Source organism: Pecten maximus, chromosome 11, assembly GCF_902652985.1.
Source record: "Pecten maximus chromosome 11, xPecMax1.1, whole genome shotgun sequence".
NCBI classification, from domain to species: domain Eukaryota; kingdom Metazoa; phylum Mollusca; class Bivalvia; order Pectinida; family Pectinidae; genus Pecten; species Pecten maximus.
The window spans coordinates 6,489,312-6,509,950 of record NC_047025.1 but is presented as its reverse complement, the minus strand read 5'-3'; the positions used below and the strand labels follow the sequence as shown (position 1 = coordinate 6,509,950).

At 33.1% G+C, this 20,639-nt stretch overlaps 1 protein-coding gene across 1 annotated transcript; it reads right to left on the bottom strand.

The window, feature by feature from the left end:
* Positions 1 to 320: 320 nt before the first annotated feature.
* Positions 321 to 20,305, bottom strand: LOC117337796 (histidine N-alpha-methyltransferase-like). The gene is made up of 6 exons (XM_033898914.1): positions 19,826 to 20,305; positions 4,488 to 4,626; positions 4,192 to 4,294; positions 1,721 to 1,824; positions 1,122 to 1,199; positions 321 to 724 (listed from the first exon to the last, which is right to left on the bottom strand). Exons 1-6 carry the CDS (start codon positions 20,303 to 20,305, stop codon positions 540 to 542), a joined length of 1,089 nt encoding a protein of 362 aa, XP_033754805.1. The 3' UTR covers positions 321 to 539.
* Between the last annotated feature and the right edge of the window lie 334 nt (positions 20,306 to 20,639).

Sequence of the window (20,639 nt, the reverse complement as noted above, 5' to 3'; positions counted from 1 at the left end):
GACGTCAGTTTTTCTTTACATAAACATTTGTCTGTTTTACTGAAGTTAACACTATCGCTTATTTTTGTCTTCAATTTGGTTGGGTTAATCTATAAGACTGCATAATCAGCCGTCCTTGTGACGTTCATTTGTTCTTATATTGTTATATTGCAGACTGACAAAAAGCCACATGCTTTTCGTTATCCATGAAAGTACCGGTCAAGCGAAGTCCAGCCTTCTGGACAATGTTTTGCAGCTGTTTCATCGTATATTTGCAGCGGAGTCCTGCCCCTTCATGAAAGTAAAGTCGTTCTCCCTTTGTCATCTCCAAGTCGATGCACAATCCGGCTGTAATTGGAGATGTTCATTATATCAGAATCATAAAACGTTTAATCGAATATCAGTGTCCATTTCGATGACAAACAGCTCGTGACGATTTGGACTCCTTCGACAAAATGTAATTTCATATGTTTCGTACACCTTGAGATGTATTTGATATGATTCAAAGAATTATCTGGTTTTTCATAATTAACCTGATTACGTTAGGTATTTTTTAATCATTAATATGGACATATAAAGCTCAACTTACGTATAGTGTAACGGGTGTCCTCCTTAGCCTCCATGTAGGACCTTACGTAACTCATGTTACGGACAAAATCTACGTGATAAGTAAACCTGGCCAGGTCAATATCGCTGCCCTCTTCCCTGTTCATCCTTGTAATTGCATACTGACAGAATGTTCGTTCTGAATAAAAAACAAAAACAAAAAACAAAGAACATCACTGTATGTTGTCAATGCATGCACATAGAAATCTCTCAATTCGATTTTTTTTTCTAAAGTCATATAAGTGATGCAGAGGCCAAAACTAAACTTATACTTTTTTTCTCTTTTTTTAGGTGATCATCTTACAAGTACAGTCAAACCTGTCTATAAACACTCATACAACACACACAGTCAAAACTCTCTATAAAGAACACTCAAATGACAGACAAAAAGTGTCCTTTATAGATAGGTATCCATTACATAGCGGTGTCTTTTACAACAGGTTTGGCTGTATTACGAAATATAACATATCCTTATCTGAGGTAAACATACCAATGACATTATTTTGAACAACATATGATGTCTAGTATACCATCACCTGTATTGTTATCATAGGCCTTAAGAATAGCCTCTTCGTCTTGTGTGATGTCAGCGGTAAAAACCAGTACACATTTATCTGGAAAACAGTGAAATATGAAACACTAGTTTAAACATTTTTGTTTTATTAAATGCACTTACAAACTACAACACAATACGAGTACATCTTTCAGTAGGATTTGAAAACAAGCTATAACCTTGGCATTTGTAATATATAATGTTACGCTTTCGTGTATTCCAGTTCAGTTTGTATCAAAACATCAATGGAGGCTTTTTCATAATCGTTTTGATCAATAGACAGAAAAGAATTGTTTCATGCATTTTGTCATCACTTCTGTCACATTATCTTATACTGATTATGCTGCCTTCTTTGAATTTTTTTATGTATTATTCACCTATTAGCTATAGCTAAGCTACATAATTTGTATTCAAGTTATATATATACAGTATACAGTTTGTGTATGTAAGTGTGTGTGAAAGTTGTCTATGTTTCTTTTCGTATCATGTGATTACTTTATGTGGAAAATCTGAATTAAAATGTCAAAAGTAACAAAAACATAGTCCATGCCACGTGGTGATATGACATGAACTTTCAGCTACCTGACATCATAGTGGATATCTTACTTAAAGTGCTGACCTGACCATCATATGGTAAGTTGAATATACTGGACAGCCATAGAATCAATTTTGCACCTGTTACTCGTCTGTAAGAGATCAGATACATTATCTTCTAAAATGTGTGATGTCAACACGGACGAAATGTCTATTCTTTGGCATATTAGCATTAAGTTTACATCAAGTAATACAAGTAATGGAAACCCTAACATTTGTCCCAAAACTATCTTCACAGTCGTTAATGATGCTATTTGATATTGCAACAATGTTTGTGATGTCAAAATGCACCTGTATACCAAATCTGAACAGAAATTGTCAAATAATTAAATTTCGACCAATCAGATGGCTCTACATGTATAGGGTATCCATGGTGACCGATTGAAAAAATGATATAGCTGTCATACCAATCATGTAAAGTTTCGTTGTCGAGATAAATGGCAGAATAAACCAGAAGAAATTACAAGAAACGGAGGTAAAAATATGTTCCCAATTCGTTTGAGGGTATAATCATTTACATTAATAGCATGCATATTTTTGGAGGATATAATCATTGACATCAATTGCCAAGATGTTTGGGGATATAATCATTGACAATAATATAATAGATGTTTGGGGATATAATCATTGACATTAATACCATATATGTTTGGGGATATAATCATTGACATCAATAACATAGATGTTTGGGGATGTAAACATTGACATCAATAACCTATATGTTTGGGGATATAATCATTGACATAAATAACATAGATGTTTGGGGATGTAATCATTGACATCAATAACATAGATGTTTGGGGATGTAATCATTGACATCAATAACATAGATGTTTGGGGGATATAATCATTGACATCAATAACATATACTGTATGTTTGGGGATATAATCATTGACATCAATAACATAGATATTGGGGATATAAACATTGACATCAATAACATAGATGTTTGGGGGATATAATCATTGACATAAATAGCACAGATGTTTGGGGATATAATCATTGACATAAATAACATAGATGTTTGGGGGATATAATCATTGACATAAATAGCACAGATATTGGGGATATAATCATTGACATCAATAACATATATGTTTGGGGATATAATCTTTGACATAAATAGCACAGATATTGGGGATATAAACATTGACATCAATAACATAGATGTTTGGGGGATATAATCATTGACATCAATAACATATACTGTATGTTTGGGGATATAATCATTGACATAAATAACATAGATGTTTGGGGATGTAATCATTGACATCAATAACATAGATGTTTGGGGATGTAATCATTGACATCAATAACATAGATGTTTGGGGATATAATCATTGACATCAATAACATAGATGTTTGGGGATGTAATCATTGACATCAATAACATATATGTTTGGGGATATAATCATTGACATCAATAACATAGATGTTTGGGGATATAATCATTGACATCAATAACATATATGTTTGGGGATATAATCATTGACATCAATAACATAGATGTTTGGGGGATATAATCATTGACATCAATAACAGATGTTTGGGGGATATAATCATTGACATAAATAGCATAGATATTGGGGATATAAACATTGACATCAATAACATAGATGTTTGGGGATATAATCATTGACATAAATAACATAGATGTTTGAGGACATAATCATTGACATCAATAACATATATGTTTGGGGGATGTAATCATTGACATAAATAGCATAGATGTTTGGGGATATAATCATTGACATCAATAACATAGATGTTTGGGGATGTAATCATTGACATCAATAACATAGATGTTTAGGGGATATAATCATTGACATAAATAACATAGATGTTTGGGGGATATAATCATTGACATAAATAGCACAGATATTGGGGATATAATCATTGACATCAATAACATATATGTTTGGGGATATAATCATTGACATCAATAACATAGATGTTTGGGGGATATAATCATTGACATCAATAACAGATGTTTGGGGGATATAATCATTGACATAAATAGCATAGATATTGGGGATATAAACATTGACATCAATAACATAGATGTTTGGGGATATAATCATTGACATAAATAACATAGATGTTTGAGGACATAATCATTGACATCAATAACATATATGTTTGGGGGATGTAATCATTGACATAAATAGCATAGATGTTTGGGGATATAATCATTGACATCAATAACATAGATGTTTGGGGATGTAATCATTGACATCAATAACATAGATGTTTAGGGGATATAATCATTGACATAAATAACATAGATGTTTGGGGGATATAATCATTGACATAAATAGCACAGATATTGGGGATATAATCATTGACATCAATAACATATATGTTTGGGGATATAATCTTTGACATAAATAACATAGATATTGGGGATATAAACATTGACATCAATAACATAGATGTTCCTCCAATTGTAACAACTTACTTCAGTTGTTCTATTCCTTGAACGTAGTCCGCTGCTATTGGTCGGACTTCAAGGCAATTGTCGTATTCCTCTGACAATAGTTTTGACGAATTCATCAGAAACTCTAAAACACGCGAAAGCACACAATCATAACGCGTATCAGTATTATGATAGTTCATGTGTATTCATCTGTGGACACAAGATGTACTTGAATCACAGCGGGCTGAGTTAGTATAACAGGAGTTTGTTGTGTTATAGTCAACCTCTTCTGTTCTTGGATACGCATTGGTATAAAGAATTTATTATATCAAACATACCTGCAGAAATGTCCACTGGGTAAAATGTAAGCTTTTTCTTCCTCTTCAACAGCTCATCTATAACAAACCTTGTTTTGGAGCAGTTTCCACTTCCGAGGTCAACCAAGGTCAAGTCGTAGGAAACATTCGGAACGATATCCTGCAACACAAAGAAAAAATACATGTTCTTACTTATTAAGGGTAAGAAATTGAATAAAAGTTTTTTTTATTGTCATTACTATAAATGTATGGTTTCTTATTATTTAACGTCCTATCAACAGCTATGGTCGATTAAATCTGTTTGAATCTATTATTTACTCTTAAATAATTCCATTCTTTCTGCAATAGCATGTATAATTATTTTTTAAGAAATAACAAGAAATTGGTTGTGTCTTACTTGAAAAGCGTCACATGTCATCCAGATTTACCTCCCTTGAATCACCAACAGAGGCTTTCGGGCCTTACCTTTGTACTTCAACTTACTAAACACTTGACTCTTTCACCATTTATTTCATTTTCCTGTTAGATATCCATATTCTTCGCATCTTTAAAATAAAACTAACGCAAATATTAATCTGTCTGTAGTAACTTCAAGTGAAATACTTCATTAGTCAGTATTTTATTATTCTTTACATAGTATGTTATGGGTTGTTACAAATCTATAGGTCACTATTGTAAGATACATTCTGTTTCCATTTCATGCGTGTCTGTTGTTGGCTAAAAGGAAGCAAACGTGAAGGGTTGATAACTGCGCCAGAAAAAATATTCGGCCGAATGGAAGATTCTATTTATAACATCAGTAACCTTTTTTTGGTAAAAAAATTGCAAAAATTCTTTAGCAGACAAATATAATTTCTTAATCACCAACTTAAGTTCTCTGTTTGTTAAAGCGTCATTTTCAGATAAATAACATTATGATAAAATAATTGAACTTATAGTCGGAGAAGTAGTATTTGTTATTTAATGTCATCGCGCTACCCCTGCTTAATGTTCAGCTTGAGTGGGTATCAGAGGCGAGCTTCGCCCATAATGTATAATTTGACCGCGTATAAACGCATGTATATTAAACACAATGGAGTCTGTCCTTAAATAAACATAGATGTCGACATTACACAATACAAAAGAAAACCGAACTCAATAAGAGGTGCTTTAGAATTACAACGAGTTAATTGTGGGATAAAACAGCAATTACTTCTTCATAATTCCATCAGAAACATTAAGGATATTTCACCCGTATCTTTTTTAGCAATCAAATAATCAGTATGTTAGAAGTATTTAGAAACTGATGATATACATCTTACAAGTTAGTTCACCTGCCCGGAGGAATGAGGGGTTATAAAGAGGATGGGTGTAACTGTATTTTTTTCTGAATAAGGAGGTGAAATATTGGGCAAGTAGTATGCCGATATCTAATAAAATGCTATACATTTTTGACTTTGCATGTTTGCGTTCATCATACATAGAGTTAGTTTTTTTAAAAAGCTCGTGAACGAGACATCTGAAAAATAATACGATAACGCCAATCTGAAAATATGTTTCATTGCCAAGGCTTATATACCGATTAAATACCGTGGATTTTTTAGTTGCTTATATTAATCAAGGTATACTTGGCTGCTTTTTGATATATTGCATAAAATATTGACAGTTATTGTGATAAAAACCACCCACTTAAGATATTAGTTATTTTCGAGGTCACAAGAAAATAAGAACCTAATGCGAAAATAATGTATGGTTACGTCAACCAGAGAATGTTAAGGTACATCCCTCGTTTGTACCAGGACCAGGTGCTCTGGCACAGTTAGCGTCTATCTTGTAACGTTTATCCATTCTTTGTTTAAGGTCCAGGTCCTCCAGTGCAGTAAGCGTCTCTTGATGACCTATGTCCACCTTTATACAGGGACCAGGTGTTCCTGTGCAGTTAACGTCTTTCTTGTAACGTATATCCCTCTTATGGACATTGACTAGAAGCTCGAGTGTATTAAGCGTCTATCATATAGCGTATATATTTGTACAAGGACCAGGTGCTCCGATACAGGTAGCGTCTATTTAAACAATCTATATCCTTTCGTTGATGTCAGAAATTTTGAAGACTACGTGTCATAGTTGATTCAATACATGAAAACTTCATACATGATTGAAGTGTTATTTTGTCTACTTAAGAACATTAAGACGATTAATTGATGGAAATGAAATGAGGGACTAATCGCTCGAGATTAAAGGGAATCTAAATACAAATCATAGAAACAATTTAGTTTATAAACGTTTGATTTTTTAACAGTGATCACTCTTTTGTTATTTCAATGCAGTACAGTTTTGAAAAAGAACAATCTTTAGCTGGTAACATGTTCATGGATTTTCTTGGTTCAAATAGAAGAATGTTTTAAAACGACAGACAATATTACCTCTATGGTTTGTCAAACCTTGCTTACGCATTTCCGTATAAAACAACAAGTCTAACAGCATTCTAGCTTATACAAAATACTGATATTTAAAATCGTTTATATTTTTGAACTAATTGATGCCTTCTCCGAACTCAGAAAGCATCTTAAACGCAGCAGGTGCTTTCTTGGTATTGGCCCGGGTTGGCACAAGACTTGTAAAACATATACAGTAAAACTCTAATACAACTAATTTCGACTTCAACTGACGGATACAAATTCATTCAAAAATTGTCTTAATTATCTGCATTACATAAAAATTTCATAACTATATATGAACTTTCTAGTTAGTACTTTTGTGAAACAGAATATACAGTAAACCCAATGCTCTTCAAAGTAACTAGAAAAGCAAAAGTAAATATAAGGCAGCATACATAACGACCTGTGGCAACCTAGAAACAACAGATAATGAATTTACATGTATATATATATATATATATATTGAACTAATTGATGCCTTCTCCGAACTCAGAAAGCAAGAAATATATATATTTCAAATTGCTTATGTTTTGCGTGGGATTTATTTTATTGTTAATACGTGAGGAGAGCCAATCGAGATTCAAATCCCTCGAGATTTTGCTTACGAAAATAACAAATCTGGTGACACCCATGTTGATCCCATCGTTATCGTATGTAAACTTTATTTATTGATTAACGATTGCGAAACAAGTTATATCAATTTAAATTAATCACGCTTATTGGCCCGGATTGCAGCGCGCGAGGGGTCTTATTGTGGGTGAAAGGCAAATGTTTTACCAATGTGCCACATGAACACCCTTCGGTATCATCACTTACTTTCATAAAAAAAATTGCGTTTTTGATTTTTTCAAACATATTATATCACATTAACAGAAACATATCTGCTGGCCATATATTGCCTTTACATTAAAACTCTATAAAACGTTTAAGCGATATTCCTAAAATTTCACAAAATGACATCATTCATATATATACAGCTTTTGATCAAAGGTCAACGGTCGAGCCTGTACGCCAAAATTAATAGAATTGGAAAGGTGCCAGAACATTTATAACATAGTTTACTGTATACTTCCCATTTTTTAAACGAAAAAGTGTGAGCAATTAGTCACTTCTTACCATACTCCTCTTCACACATAATCCCCTTTCATGGTCAATCATAATTACATTACCATGAAAAGTGTGTGTGCAGTGGACTGTGGTAACAAATGCTGTCAGAAAGGGAAGATAATCAATAATTAGTTAATAAAGCGGAAAGGATAAAGACCGTGGTTAGAAATGATAATCAATAATTACCATTTTAAGTACTGATGATTACATTTCAAGTTAGCGAAAAAGAACAAATTGATTTGGAAATGATAATTTCTTGATTTTAAAACATTTCCTGGAAAAGGTTAAAATTTTCAGGAGTACAAAACTACAAATTCAAATATACCATTTCTTGAAAGTTACAGATGGAAAATAATTAAATTCTTTATAGGATTGATATTTCGCTATCTATAACAATGTTAAACAAACACTTTTTACCTTCCCTGTATGGTACAATTTCCACAATTTCTCGTTAATTTGTTTATGTTGAAATATAACTAAAACCAGAAATTCATTCCATATGAAAATATCCTTGTGTCCATTTGGATGCCTAATTACAGACTACTACTGGTATTGTCTTTTGGTACTTATATCCATGATATTCGTATAACATTGCGATGGTTGCACAATAAAATCGTCCAAATCCCAAACTTAAGCTGTAAAAACACCAATGTCAATTTTTTCATTTCAGAATATTTTATTGAAGATGTTAATTCAAAGGGAATTGGGCAACAGGCAATGCCTATATTAGCCCTCTCCCGATAATTACATTGATAACAGTACAATACATAAAATCCACAACTAGAAAATATATGTAGTAAAGCAAAGATAATACGCATGTGGGTTAATGTTGCGTCCCGGTTTGTTGCTCATTAGTGTATTCATGTAAAAAATACATTGTTGTACATTGTTGCAACTTGTACATTCCAATGACGTCACATTGTTTACAGATCCCGCGTTGTGTCTGCACTGCCTGACACGAAGGCTTCATTCTGTGTTTTTTAGTGTTTTTGTTAGTTTTCTTACAATTCAATTGACCAGGTATGATTAAACAACCCCAATAAATATGAGGTGTGAATGTAATTTTAAGTTTAAACGGCATGTTGCGAAAAATACTTCAACTTTCACTTTGACAGTGCATTCGTGATCGGAGCTTCGATCGGCTGTCATGGCAACGACGAGGACGGTGGTTTTATCACAGTGTCGAATTTACAAACTTGCATGTACAGCCGAAAACGTCTAACTATACCTTATGTCTTTGGAAATCATCTGTAAATAAGTATTTGAATTAATTACGATCCATTACATTCGTTTATTAACGTTTGTTCTTTTCTATATGCCTATTTCGATACTTAAAACACTGAAGAGTTCCAATATTGGAGAATGAACATTAACACTTGCTCTATAAATCGTTCTAGAGCACCCGACTACCCTAAATCAATAACTATGAAACAGGTAAGAGCGTGAAAGTAATTGTATGAGAACAACGAAAAGTGCTGTACATTCTTACGAAAATGACAAACATCGTCAAAATTACTTAAAAAATAGTCAATTAATCGGCACTTCTTCAATTAACACCAGTTTATAACGCTGTTATGTAACCATACTTGAATAAATAGAAGAATGTACAGCACTTTTTCCTAGTTTCTTAGCACGATGAATAAGTGCATCATATTTGTTTGTACGACAAAATACGTTGGTCGGGTGCTCTGGCCATATTTACCGACCAAGTGTTAATGTAGTCCTTCGTGCCGGTCACGTGACCACGCGAGAACAGGAGAACCGACGAAAACATCCCGATAAAGACGTTGGACACCTAACATTAAAATCCGATCAAGAAAACAAACAGAACTTACCGGGAAATCATTAAATATTGAATTTACATGAAAACATGACGATTTTTGTTCTTTTTAATTATAAATGCAACATTAACCCACATGCGTAGTGATTAAACAGACAATTTCGGAGAGTCTTGCAAGTTGAATATAAATAAATCATGAAGCGTATGTTAGACATGTGAAAATGCCTCTTAGATTAATAATTTTTCACATCTTAATTAATAAATCTAAAATCAACTCAATTAAGTATAATTAATTATTAATATCTTATATAAAGCGTTTGGTATCTCTAATGTATTCCTGTACGATCTTCAATAACATATCATTTGAATTAAAAACATGACTATTATATCCATAGAGGAAAGTTTCGATAGAACGAGGAATGTTAACATCTAATACAGCAATGGAGTTACTTAGGCGAATTCTTTGATTAGTATAGAGAGGACAATAAAGAAAATAGTGATAGGAATCTTCAATCGGAAAACCACACCGGCAGGCAGGACTATCACATAAGTGAGAATAAAATAAATCAGAGTTTAGATTACTAGCGGAATTTCTTAACTGACATATTATCAAATATTGATTTTTCTTTCGCCAGAATATTTAAATGTTTCAGAACACAGTGGGAAACTATCTGTAATACCAGCTTGTAAGCATTCCTTTTTTATTTCACGTACGGAAGACATAGAGGGAAACGGACAGGACGGACTGTTCCATTCAGACATCAAGGACGGAAAAAAAATAATGCTGTATAGTTGAGTTCTCAAGGCAGGAATATTAAACAATCTAGCATGGCGAAAATTATAGACATCATTGGTGTTAATAAAAGGTCGTAGTTAGTCAGTGATATGATGCGGACAGTTATTGTTAAAAATATTACAAAAAGTAATATTTTGATGTAGATGTCTTCTAGCTATGAGAGGTACAATACCAGTTTCATAATATAATACTGAATGACTAGTTCCTTTTCTTAAGCCAGTAATTATACGTATTGCATCAAGTTGAATTGACTCTAAGAGGTTACATTCTGCCTGGGTAGAGTTAGACCACACAATACTAGCATATTCTAGGATAGGCCGAATAAAAGAAGCATATATAGTTGTAAGAGACCTTCTATCAATTTTGTATTTCAACATCCTGAGTATATTTATCCTTTTATATGCTTTTTCATAAATAAAATTGATATGAGTCGACCAGTTAGCCATAGAATTAAAGAAGAGACCAAGATGTTTGTGATTTGTTACATTTGTTATAGTAAGGTTATTAAAGACCAGATCAGGATGTAAAGTCTGGGAGTCAACCCGCCTTGAAAAAAGAAGAGCTACTGTTTTTTCTGGATTAAAAACAATTCCCCAGGCGTCTGCCCATGAGGAAATTTTCCTGAGATCAGAATTCAAAATATTTGCAGATTCCTGTCGGTCTCCCTCTATAAGTGAATACAAAGATGTGTCATCAGCAAACAGTTTCAAATCTGAAGTTAAATTTTCACATATATCATTTATATATAATAAAAATAGATATGGACCCAACACGGAACCTTGGGGCACACCTGCCTGAATGGTTTTCCAAGAAGATCTGAATCCATCGACGACCACTATCTGCATCCTATCGTTTAAATAAGATGAAAACCACTTAATCATATTTCCGCTGATACCATATTTTTTCAATTTATATATTAGACCATCATGCCAAACTCGGTCAAAAGCTTTACTTATATCGCAGAAAACCATTCTTGCCTCTTTACCCTTATCCAAATGTTTTACAATTGTGTAATATATATTCAATAGCTGAAAAGTAGTTGAATCTTTAGGTAAAAAACCCGATTGATTTCTGGAAATGATATTATTCTCTGATAGAAAATTAAACATGTACTTGAAGACAATTTTTTCTAATATTTTACTAAAAATAGGAGTAACAGAGATTGGTCGAAAATTCGATGGATCAGATCGTAAACCTTTGCCTTTATTAATTGGAGTGACATTAGAATGTTTCCATACAGTCGGAAGAATACCAGTAGAAATAGACTTGTTAAATATTACATGCAGTGGTTTAATAAGCGAATTAGAAATACCTTAAATAAATTTAGGGGGAATAGTATCCGGACCTGCAGGTTTACTTGCGTTGAGAAGACGTAACTGATCTATAATGTCTTGTTCGGTAATATTGATAGTAGAGAAGGTCTGTTGAGGTTGGGGACAATCAGGTGGTAAATCGTCAGCATTCTTATTGGAAACAGATATAGACGTAAAATAGTCGTTGAAAGATTCAGCTTTGTCAATAGGGTGTAATTTTAACTCTCCGTTTATAACCAAAGGGGCATCTGTTTCATTTTTGTTTTTTAGATTCGTAACTGATTTGGCAATACGCCACCATTTACCGGGCGGAATAGACTTATTAACTAAGGATGATTGGAGTTTAGAAAGGTATTTTTCTTTTGCCTCTCGGATAGAAGAAATCACTTCGTTCCGAATAGTTCTAAATTTGTTCCAAGAGGCAGGAGTATTGGTTAATTTAGCTTTCGAATGCTGGCGATTTCTCTGACGAATTTTTATTCTAATGTCATTCGTCATCCAGATTTTATCGTTGGGCCTAATAGTTACAGTATTGTTTGGAACATATTGGTCAATAGCTGAAAGACTTGTATCAGTGAGGATAGCATTCATGTTATTGGTATCACCTTGTAAGCGTTCATTCCAATCGATAGAATTAAGAAAGTTGTTAGCACCGTCGTAGTCTGTATTATTAAAGTATAGGAGTGTTTTTTTTATAAGCATGCGTTTTAAGAGATTTAAAATTCAGCTCTGTAGTTACTGGACAGTGATTACTACAAGAGGGACTATGTACTGAAGTATTAGCTATAAGATTAGTATTATTAGTTATTATTACGTCTATTAGTTTTGAAGAAGAAGAAGTAATTCTTGTAGGTTCCGAAACGGTATTTTCTAATCCATACTTTAATAAAATTCTTTGAAAATGAGAATTTGGATTAAGATTAATCATATCTTGATTTATATCGCCCACAAGAATAATGTCTCTTTGTAAATCAGCTACATTGTTGAGATTATCATCGAGAATATCCCAGTAATTAACTAAGGAATTAGGGGGTCTATATATACAACCAATAAGAATAGATTTGTTATTAGCAGCTATTTCAGTCCAGATAAGTTCAAGATTATTGGACTCAAGGTCCGGTCTACGCTTAATGTTAATGTTATTTTTAGCATAAATAAGTACCCCGCATCCATTATTATCGCGATCTTTTCTAAATATATTACCAAAGTTATCCAAGGAAATGTTATTATCAGGAATAGATTCATGCAAATGCGTTTCAGATATACATAGGATATCATAATCTGAGAATTCTGCTTCAAGTGTATCAAGTTTGTTTCGTGAAGAACAAATATTAATGTGACAAACAGATATGTTTTCTAATTGAGTATTGTAATTTGGACCCGGATTTGGATGTATATCACCACAAATTGATAACATTAAGAATTTGAATAGGCGGAATTCAATATTTTTGAAAAAAAAAACACAGGGATACACTAGAGAACCATTCTGATAAAGATTCACTCACAGTTCCGAACCTAACTAAGTAATGTAATACATCATTATCCATTATCAAAAATTATCATGACAAATATGAGGTATAACCATGGAGGGAGGGGAAAATGAGTGACAATTACATAGAACTTAAGATATGGAGACTTATTTTGGATATGTTCAAGGATTGGATTTGTATGACTGTTCATATTCTGAGATACATGTTGATAATTTGGAGATGAAGATATAAACAAAATAGAGATTATAGAATAAATCAATAAGCAAAACACTTCAACGTCTTCCGGTGGTGATATTCTCCATAATGATAAAGATAACCCGCACACCTTTTCAATATACATATCAAACAATAAGCAAATAGAGTGAAATCAATCAACAGGTAAACGAGAAAAAAAATGAAATAGAAAAAAATAATAATAATAATTAAAAAAAAGAGAGAACAAAACCAACAAGAAAGAGAAAAAAAAAGGAAAGAAAAGAAATAAAACTGCTGTACAAATGATATAATTACCTCCCTTGGTAGTGATAAATTATCAAAGCAAAGTACTTTAAAATATATACATAAAGTTGTTAAGCAGAGAATAATATAAATGGGAAATAGTAAGAAAACTGTCATTAATTATTATTAGCCAACCAAGCTTAGGAATAATACGTACCCACACATACACACACGTGTGCGAGTGCTCGGACCGTATATATATTACAGTTTTATCTATTGTGCCATACATGCATATAAATAAATATTCTAATACAAACGTCAGTGCACACATGCATAATTGTGTATGTTGTTTTTACTGAGAGTTATTATCTGAGTCACGACGATAATGATATAGTGAGTTGAGAACCGCGCGCGTGTGTGTTTTTTAACGTACCATTAGAGGTACACGTGACTACATGCTCATATCGACAATGACACATATATATGAATACGACAAAACACGCTCCGGTTGAATGTGTCCACATGGACATATACATGTATAGATCAGAAAACATGCGGAAGGTCAGCAGTGAATAAAGCCTTATTGAAACTAATTCTAATAACAATATATATAGATTACTAATGGTTGATAATCAGAGCCACGGCAATCGTGTTGTAGTTTGAATTCACCTGTAGAGGTGCACGTGACTACATGCTCGCATCGACATTGACTCGAATGATGTATGTGTGCACATCTGTTTTCATAGTGATGTATATTAGAACATATGCGGATAAAGCCGTGTTCAAATCAATTCTAATAACATTACATTTACATTGATATTGATATTATGAATATAATTACATACACCACTTGTATATATGCGGATAAAGCCGTGTTCAAATCAATTCTAATAACATTACATTTACATTGATATTGATATTATGAATATAATTACATACACCACTTATATGAGCGCAAATGTACGTACTTTGGTTTACAGTTGTTTTAATATGTTTTTATTAAAGTACAATTGCCCGTGATCATATATTGTAAATTAGGCTTATACTTAGATTGAATATATATATGTATTATTATGCATATGTTAAATAAATATATCCTGATGTACTCATATACATATACATATATACTTTTCAAGAGATATGACCATGTAATTGTTATATAATTACCAAGTTAAGCGTTGATTTGTTAAAGTTATACAATGATCAAAGCCTGTAGCATAGCGCAGATATTACTGAATTGCCGATATCTAGAAGTTTACATATCTGTATTGATTATTTTGCATTAAATATATATTTTCATAATTCATTTGGAATCAGAGTACATCGACAGTTAATTTATTTCAATCATTTTCTATTTATTCTTAATCATTTATCGACGTTTTTCGATCATGTCTACAAAGGGGAATTCCTTCATGTATATAAGTTTGTATTTGGACATTTCTTGGACTGGCATTTCCCGTCTGGACTTCAGGAGCTCAGCTCGGCGTTTACTGACGGATGGGGACATCGGGGACTACACTGACGCCACTTCCACGGGGAAGTTTGTAGGCCGCCTCAAGGATTTCATCACGGTAGAGTGCTGAGTCTAATAATTATATTGTTCTTTCCCTCCGATCCACCAGTGAGTCGATGAACGGCCGTCAGCAGTAACTGATTTGCATTTTCACGGGTATACCCAAGTGAGTCCACAAGAAATTTACGGACGATCTTTTGTCAATTGTAAAGGTTACATGTGTTATGGATAATATATGGTATAGATGAAGTCATCCTTAGGGCGAGTACTTATTACTTACACAGTTAATTTAAGGTGAGAAGTATGCAGTCAATTATTGCATGATTTCTCGTAACTCGGGATATATTTCTCGAATGTCGTGCAATAACTTCTACTTACAAAACTCAACAATTCAATGCATTACATAATAAGCAGTTGAAAACCTTGACAGACGTTACAACTGGGACGACTACTGTATTCGAAGTAATTAGTATAATTTACTCTAAACAAACAAGCCTTTTGGAAACTTGTCAACTCTCCCTGCCCTTATGAATGAGTTTTTAATGTCTGGTATTTACCTAGTTAACAATTCACCTCGTTCGCCAAATTTAAAAGCACATAGAGCGTTCACATGCGTAGGTTTTGTACTCTTATCATTATGTATAAGCAAGCTTGCACTAAGCTAAATACAAGCATAGCATGTATAATCACGTGATTTTTAGATAAATTTTCATGACTCTCATAAACAAAACAGCGGCTAATATGACGCTGGTGGTACGTGGCTATATAAGCTCATATGACCCATCCGATGAGCTGCAATTAAATACATTTAATAATACTTTTCTCTAAATCTACTGTTTTAGCGTTCATCGTTTTCACAAGTTCGGAATTTTGTGTAAATATGATAATTGTTTGATTTTAAGACACTACAAGTTATCAGTAAAAGTATTATTCAATAAGACTTAGTGTTACCTTTGGAAATTGACAATTTATTTGTACTATTGCATATACCTTAAATATATCTAAATAACAACTCACACTATTCTAATATCAATTATCAATATATTTCTCTGATTATTAAATTATTATTTATATATTTTGTTATAAAATCATATCGTTCACGCTCGCTCTCCGATGGACTGAACTAGTGTCACGTGATTACCGATAAAAAGTCATATTAACCGGTCGTGCAAAAAAAAATGGTAAAAATCTGACTTGACCAGATTGATAAAGGATTACTTCCCCTTGGTGGCGTTGACACCACAAGCAACAATTTTGATTAACAGAATATTGAAATATAATAATTATAGCTTTTTGATTTCGGTCAATACCAGGTTGTATTAATATTACTTAGTATTGATATACATGTTTTTTTCTTGTTAATGTAACCATGTATTAACCTTATCAAAACTCTATAATTGTATAATAACATAGCAAATATAGACGCAAAGTATCGCAAAAGAAAATGACGAAAGAAAACAATGGTTAAACCACTGTCTAACGGTGGCCTCATTAAAACGACTAATATTGTAATGATAAACAGTCATATACTCCCAATACTAGTAATTATGATCAGTAATAAATCCCCTATTAGATAATACATAGAGAAGGATTTATAAATACTTTTGTATATTTATGGTTCTCGTCTCATAACATTAAAAACAAACTATATGTAGTTAAATACTGCAAATTTGCATATGTATATAAAAGACGAAGGTAGAACAAATGGAACATATGAAAAGATCTTGATAAGCAGCTAATTACAAGAAACTGGAAACTGCTTAATAGTTGTTATTGATTATTTCTACTGATGGGCTACGGCAAAAATGTATGTCAAGACTATTTTTACTTACCCAAACTTATTTTGATTTAAATTAATACGATCAAGTCATACATTATTTCTGTATTTTATCAATTGCATGGAACCAATTAAACATAGTTTAATTGTTATACTGTAATACACTATTTCAAAATCAAGTTCTGAAAAGGTATCAATGTTTTAATGTTATTAACTTAAATATCTTATTTGATCATTCATATTTTAAACAATATCTATACTTAGACAGTAGCTAAACATTTGATGGTATTCTCCGCATTGGATATACGTCACGCTAGGGTTATACCCCTAGCATAACGTCAGTAGTTCAACATGTCATTAATTACATGTGCCGAGATCAGCAGTATTAAAATTCGAAGAAAACTGATATGTTAGGATCAACTTTGACAAAATATGCATTTCACAATTGTTTGGGATAAACAATACAGATGATCCTTAAGAAAAGAAAAGGACAAATTAGTTAAGATAAAGACAAATCAAATTTGTTTCATGACACCCGGTAAATAGCGTAAGTAGATGTATAGTGCAATGTAGGTGTCAAATAAAAACATACCAATAGAAAATATTCACCTTATACACAAAAACAGCAATACGACGTACTCTTCTAGACTATACCTTTAGTATTATATAAAGGCAACATAATCAAACATTGCTTCAGCAGCTGGAGGAAAGGAAAGATTTTTTTCTTCCTATTAACAGCTAGAGTCATTTAATGTCGTGCCAGATTTTGAGGTGGAGGAAAGCCGGAGTACCCGGCGAAAAACCACCGGCCTACAGTCAGTACCTGGCAACTGCCACACGTAGGTTTCTAACTCGCAACGCAGAGGTGGAGGGCTAGTGATAAAGTGTCGGTACATCTTAACCACCTATTCAGTAAAACCAAGTACAAGCTGACAGGATATCTAAAAAAAAGTCTATGTTTATACACTGATGAATTTAACACACCAAAGTAGCATATTTTCAAACCCCAATACATATAGACAAAAAGTAAATAATAAATAACCGACAGTGAATTAGTAGACACTATCAAAATCAAATATATTTACAACATGTATGTTCCTAACCTGCTAAAACTTTCGATCATTATACGAAAGGACTATAAACTAAATAATTATATAACATGATTAGCGTAAAACATAAAGGAGAATGAAAAACTTACTCTACGTAGTATAACTAAAATTTAGACTAGATTTGGGCTAAAAAAATTATTTGAAGGTGAGCTTTCTCTAGCATCTATACCTTTACAACTGTTGTAGCTATAATCCAACCTCTTGTCCAGGATTTAAAAAAAATTAAACAATGATATTGCAAATGGAACAACAAATTCAGATGTGTTCTTTTTCTAGATGACATCATTATTAACATCTAACATCCCAAGCTGTGAAAGCTGTGAAAATTAACCATGTATTGGAATATCAATTTAATAAAGTCGTATATCAAATAAAGTTAATATCAGAATGTCACGCTATATATGACATGACATTTTGAAAAACAAATTACATGGGGGATACACTCTGATGATTAAGTAATATATTTTTATTCTAACGTTTACAAGACTATATGAATCGGTATAATGTAAATCACTTAGATTTCGTGGATACTTTATTTTGCGAACTTACTTCTTCACATATATTCGCGAATACATTATTTCGCGAACGCTAATCCAGAAAAGACATTAAATTTGCGAATGATGAGCTTTTAGTGTCATCGACTCTACAAGACTTCTATATTGGTTCAGTGCCGATATATTGACCGCTATCCAAAATTACTTCGCGAAATATAAGTGATTTACAGTAAACGTGAACAACAAACAATTGTTAAAGGTCACGTAACCGCGCATGAACTGCATTTGTTACAAAGTCATCAACAATATAGAAATATATCTAATCAATATAAAGGGGAGGGTAATAACGTCCAAAAAATCGCATGTACCACCGAAAGTGACATACAAAATACAGAATTGGGGCACGAAAGATTTATTTTTTTTGGGGGGGGGGGGGGGGGGGGGGGGAGGGAGGGAGGTCATTATCTATTTTGCTTAAAATTCAAAGGATAAAAGAAGAATTTCAAGTGCTAATAGGGTGAAGTATGTCAATTTTCGTATTGTGTAAACTTTACAATAGTCTGTTCTTGTTTTCAATCGATCATACAGCTTTTGATGGAGATGAAGCATCACATACACACAGGTCTGAAATATGTCGCCATTAATCACTAAAATTCATATGACTTCAACACGTAATTACCTTAATATATTACGAGTAGAACCAGTATCTGTATTCGATATCCATACATTAAACTGTGGAAACATATCACTTGAATAAATCTACCAAATATAGCACACTTGCCTTTCATAGTTCTAATGTTGAACAGTAATATTGATAAAATAAAACATTTGGATTCCGAAAACTGTAAATTACATTATTCCTCGCCAGATATTTGCCAATACCGCTAACATGTTCTTTTACAAATTACACTTATTTCCTTTTCCTTATAGACATCATTTGAATTTGCTTTCAATCTGTTATATCTGTAAGTAAGACAGTTCTTAGCATATTAGTATCAGTCTAATGTAGGTTTAAGTATTCTAAGTTAGTTCAGTAAGGAAAAATCTAAGACGTTATCAATGAAGTTTACTCGAAGTACAAGTTATTTAATATACATTTCCGTGAATGTACGATTCTAGTTTTACTTTGGTTGCTCTGAGCAAATCTGCGTTTTTTCGAATCATTTTCGATGTGGAAGTTTTGTTTCCCTTGTTGAGATTGTAAGCTGCATATGCAATGATCCCAGCGTCTGCGACCAAAGAAAGACCCCCTGCGACAGTCCCGATAATGATGGAAGATACTCTGGCTGTGATCATGGCTATAATAACGGGAACAATGTGAAAACTGCCCAAAAATCTCCCAAGGGCTGGCGACATTCCTGCTGCGATTCCAATGGTATTTTCGTCGATCTCAGCCCTATCACTTTCTATGAAATTCGTAATTTGTTCTGCTATATCCAGGAAAACCCTATTTGACTTATCTGCTTCCTTCGATAAGATACCTAAAAGTTCCTGGATAATTATCAAAGCTTGAAGTTGATGCTTGGTAAGTACTCCTTCAGCAAGTTTAGCTCCTATCACGCCAACACTTCCAACTCCCGAAATAACCCCACCGGCCACTGACATTCCTAGAGATGTGCCTGCAGTTACAGGAGATAGAGCTAAAACCCAGGATGATCAAGACAGCACCAGCAGATGATACGGAACTACCTGCTAGGGAGGCGATATTGACATCGCGACGTCTGCTTTCGAAGATTGCGACGATCAAATCGTACATTAAAAGCAGCGCGGAAATCAGTGACATCAGCTGGTCGAAGATTTTTTAAATTCTGGCCCAGGGCATTGTCAAGGCATCTGAAGGTGTAGATGATTTCATTCTCTGCAACTATGAAACAGAAAACAAAGTAAATGTAAATGTATGCAGCTTAATATCCTCATAGCCGCAAGTGTTATCGATGAG

Bases quoted from the DNA above. Each gene is read 5' to 3' on its own strand.
- LOC117337796 (XM_033898914.1), bottom strand. From the start codon at position 20,305: ATGTCAGTGGCCGGTGGGGTTATTTCGGGAGTTGGAAGTGTTGGCGTG. The intron at 4,295-4,487 runs GTATGTTTGATA...CGCGTGTTTTAG, and splicing joins CCCAGTGGACATTTCTGCAG to AGTTTCTGATGAATTCGTCA. The intron at 1,200-1,720 runs GTAGCTGAAAGT...ACTGTTTTCCAG, and splicing joins GATATCCACTATGATGTCAG to ATAAATGTGTACTGGTTTTT.